Here is a 2,887-nt window from a genome sequence, read left to right on the forward strand (position 1 = left end):
CCCCCCCCCCATGTGACAGATTAAATAACTGCATCAAGAGGTTTCGTAGAAAAAATGTCTTTTTAGCCCATCTGTTGAATAAAGTTATAATTTAAACCCTGTGCATGAATCTTCAGAATAAATAAGTAGTTCCAGTCAAATCTAAATTATTTGATTCAGCCTGTTTATTTTTTATTATCTGACTGAAGTTGAATTTAATTTAGGGATAAAAGATCATTTCTAGTTGAAAAAATCACCTACAGGTTTTAGAGTTTGAAATGCTCCAGGGGGGGTCAGAGCATCGTCCTCGGGTCTGAATGTCTAAAAGAGTCCTCGTCGTCCGAGTCCGACGTTGGCAAGTCGCTGGAGGGGGTGTGCAGGTGGTTTGGCGCCCCCCCGCTCCCCTGGCACACGTACCACTCGTTGAGGTTGGTGACCTGAGGGGAAGAGATGCTCGCCGAGCGCGTTCTGTGCGCGTCAGAGGCGGGCGAGAGCGCGTCCCCCCCGAGAGAGTTCGTGGAGATGTAGTTGAGGCTGGCGGAGCTGGGGGGCGGCGGGGACTTGCAGTGCACCTTCATGTGTTTGCGCAGCGAGCTCGGGTGCGTGTAGGACTTGTCGCAGCCGCGCACCTTGCAGTAGTAGGGCTTGTCGCTGGTGTGCACGTGGGAGTGCTTCTTCCGGTCGCTGCTGTTGGCGAATTTTCGGTCGCAGCCGTCAAACTCGCACTTGAAGGGTTTCTCTCCTTGAATACACAAGAAGCAGACACATTTAGAAGTGTGTGTGTGTGTGTGTGTGGGGGGGGGGGGGGGGGGTATGATGTGCTGCTCACTCACTTATACCAAAGTGGTATACATTTCCCTGTGAACACGTGTTACATGCCTCCAGGCCTTTAGGTTTACATGTGGGCGGAAGAGAGGGGGCACCCAGGAGACCACCAGGAGACAGAAACATGTCCAACTTAACATAAATAAAAAACAAAAACTAGTTTTTTTAAATTATCTGTATTTGTTTTGGAATTTGATGAAACGCGACAACTTGAATGTTCTGATCACTCCTGGATGATTGGTCCATCTGGAGTTTTAGATGATTCATTAATGAGAGGAGGAGTTTTGTCAGTGGCACAAAATGAAAAGTAACCTCCTCTGAGACTGGACCAGACATGTGAGTAAACACAAACAAACATTCGACTCCAGGCTCAGGTTCAGTATTTAAGCCCTGCGGTTGTTTTGGCTGACGAGCACAGATTGTTCTCTCAGAGGTTTACATCATAAAAGTAACCCGGTTGAACGCACGTGTTTTGCATTTTTATTTAGAATGTGTGTATCATCTCGTAATCTCCTCCACATGCACATTGAGCCTTTGCGTAAAAACGTCCTACGCCTGCAGGACAAATTCCTCTCTGCGTGCAGCAGTATGTACGTAAGCACGTTTTGCTCCAGCTTTTTCACGCCACCAGCATGGGAAAGTAAAGAACAAAGTTTAGACGTAAATAATAAAGGTTAGTTTTTTTAGGTGAGAAAAGTTTTTTTTTTTTTTTCATCTGTGCGCAATTACGCACGATGGAACCGTCAACGCGATCAGAACGTTGACAGAAAACCAAGGAGAAACTGAGCTTATTCTTCTGCTTTTCAAACACTGACATGCAGCACTGACCTGTGTGAGTTCTCTTGTGGATTTTGAGGTTCTCCGACCGCGCAAACACCTTCCCGCAGCCGGGGAACGGGCACGGGAAGGGCTTCTCCCCGGTGTGAACTCGGATGTGGTTGATCAGTTTGTACTTCGCTTTGAACGCTTTGCCCTCGCGCGGACATTCCTCCCAGAAGCAGACGTGCGTGCTCTGCTCGGGTCCCCCGACGTGCTCCACGGTGACGTGGTTGACCAGCTCGTGCATGGTGCTGTACGTCTTCGAGCAGGGCTTCTTCTGGCTCTGCTCCGGCTCGATCCACTTGCAGATGAGCTCCTGCTTGATGGGCTGCCGCATGTACCTCAGAAACGCCCCAGCGGCTCCGTGAGGAGCGGAGGTGATGTTCACGTTGAGGTTCATGGAGTTGTAGCTGTGCAGAGACGACGCTCCGTAGTGGTGCTCCGGCCTGTGGCCGAAGTGCTCCGACCTGCCGTAGATGTCCCCCGGCAGACCCAGGCGCATCTGCCCGTTGAGGGCATGGTGGTGGTGGTGGTGCGCGCCTGGGGACGCCTGCTCGTGAAGTCCAGTAAAAAATGAATGGGCCCCACTTTCCGCGTGCCCATAAGCACCTGTTGGCGAAATGAACATGCCATGGTGATGAGGGGAGGAGGCGGAACTATGCTGGTCGCCAAGTGCGTGCATAGCAGAGGCTGAGAGTTCTCTCCTGAGGATGAAGTCCCTGCTGCTTGAGTAGCCTGAGTGGGGGTGAGCCACGGGGAAACCAACTGTGGTCTGAGCAGGAGTGAAGGACGCCGCGGTCTGGGCTTCGGGGTGGCTCTGAATGTGCTGAGACGGGCTAAGTTTGAGAGCATTTGTCTGTGCCATGTGCTCTGGTCCAAATGGAGTGAGTGCCACTCCGGGGTCGTTGCCCAGCTCCCCAGGGTGGAGGTGGGCATGGTGGGAGAGAGGGTGATGCCCCCCTAGCCCCGGGAAGCCTGTCATATTCTGATGAGGAAGAGGCTGAGTTGCTGCCAAATCCGCTAATCTAATCGTCGGGTTCCTCTTGTTTAAAGGGGGTTCCATGATTTACAGGAACGAGTCCATCCGCACTCAGCACCACGCGCTCTAAAACATGAGCAAAATGTGGATATAAGGGCTTTCTATAAGTTCTTTTTGTCCGGGTTCTAACTCTGCTTTGCTCCTTTCCCCACTCTGTCCTCAAGCGATTGGCAGAACACGCACCAGTTGGAGGACGCAGTGGGGAACAGAGTTTAGAAATGGCGC

At 51.5% G+C, this 2,887-nt stretch overlaps 1 protein-coding gene across 1 annotated transcript; it reads right to left on the reverse strand.

Annotated features, from left to right (window-relative positions):
• Positions 1-18: 18 nt before the first annotated feature.
• On the reverse strand, positions 19-2,686 carry zic5 (zic family member 5 (odd-paired homolog, Drosophila)). The gene is made up of 2 exons (XM_037686598.1): positions 1,633-2,686; positions 19-721 (listed from the first exon to the last, which is right to left on the reverse strand). Exons 1-2 carry the CDS (start codon positions 2,684-2,686, stop codon positions 273-275), a joined length of 1,503 nt encoding a protein of 500 aa, XP_037542526.1. The 3' UTR covers positions 19-272.
• Between the last annotated feature and the right edge of the window lie 201 nt (positions 2,687-2,887).

The sequence above is a fragment of the Nematolebias whitei genome, chromosome 13 (genome assembly GCF_014905685.2).
Source record: "Nematolebias whitei isolate Nwh7 chromosome 13, NemWhi1, whole genome shotgun sequence".
Classification (NCBI taxonomy): Eukaryota; Metazoa; Chordata; class Actinopteri; order Cyprinodontiformes; family Rivulidae; genus Nematolebias; species Nematolebias whitei.

Excerpts from the sequence above, each read along its gene's own strand:
- zic5 (XM_037686598.1), bottom strand. The coding sequence starts at position 2,686 with ATGGAACCCCCTTTAAACAAGAGGAACCCGACGATTAGATTAGCGGAT. Across the intron at positions 722-1,632 it reads CCACAAGAGAACTCACACAG|GAGAGAAACCCTTCAAGTGC; the intron begins GTCAGTGCTGCA and ends TGTGTATTCAAG.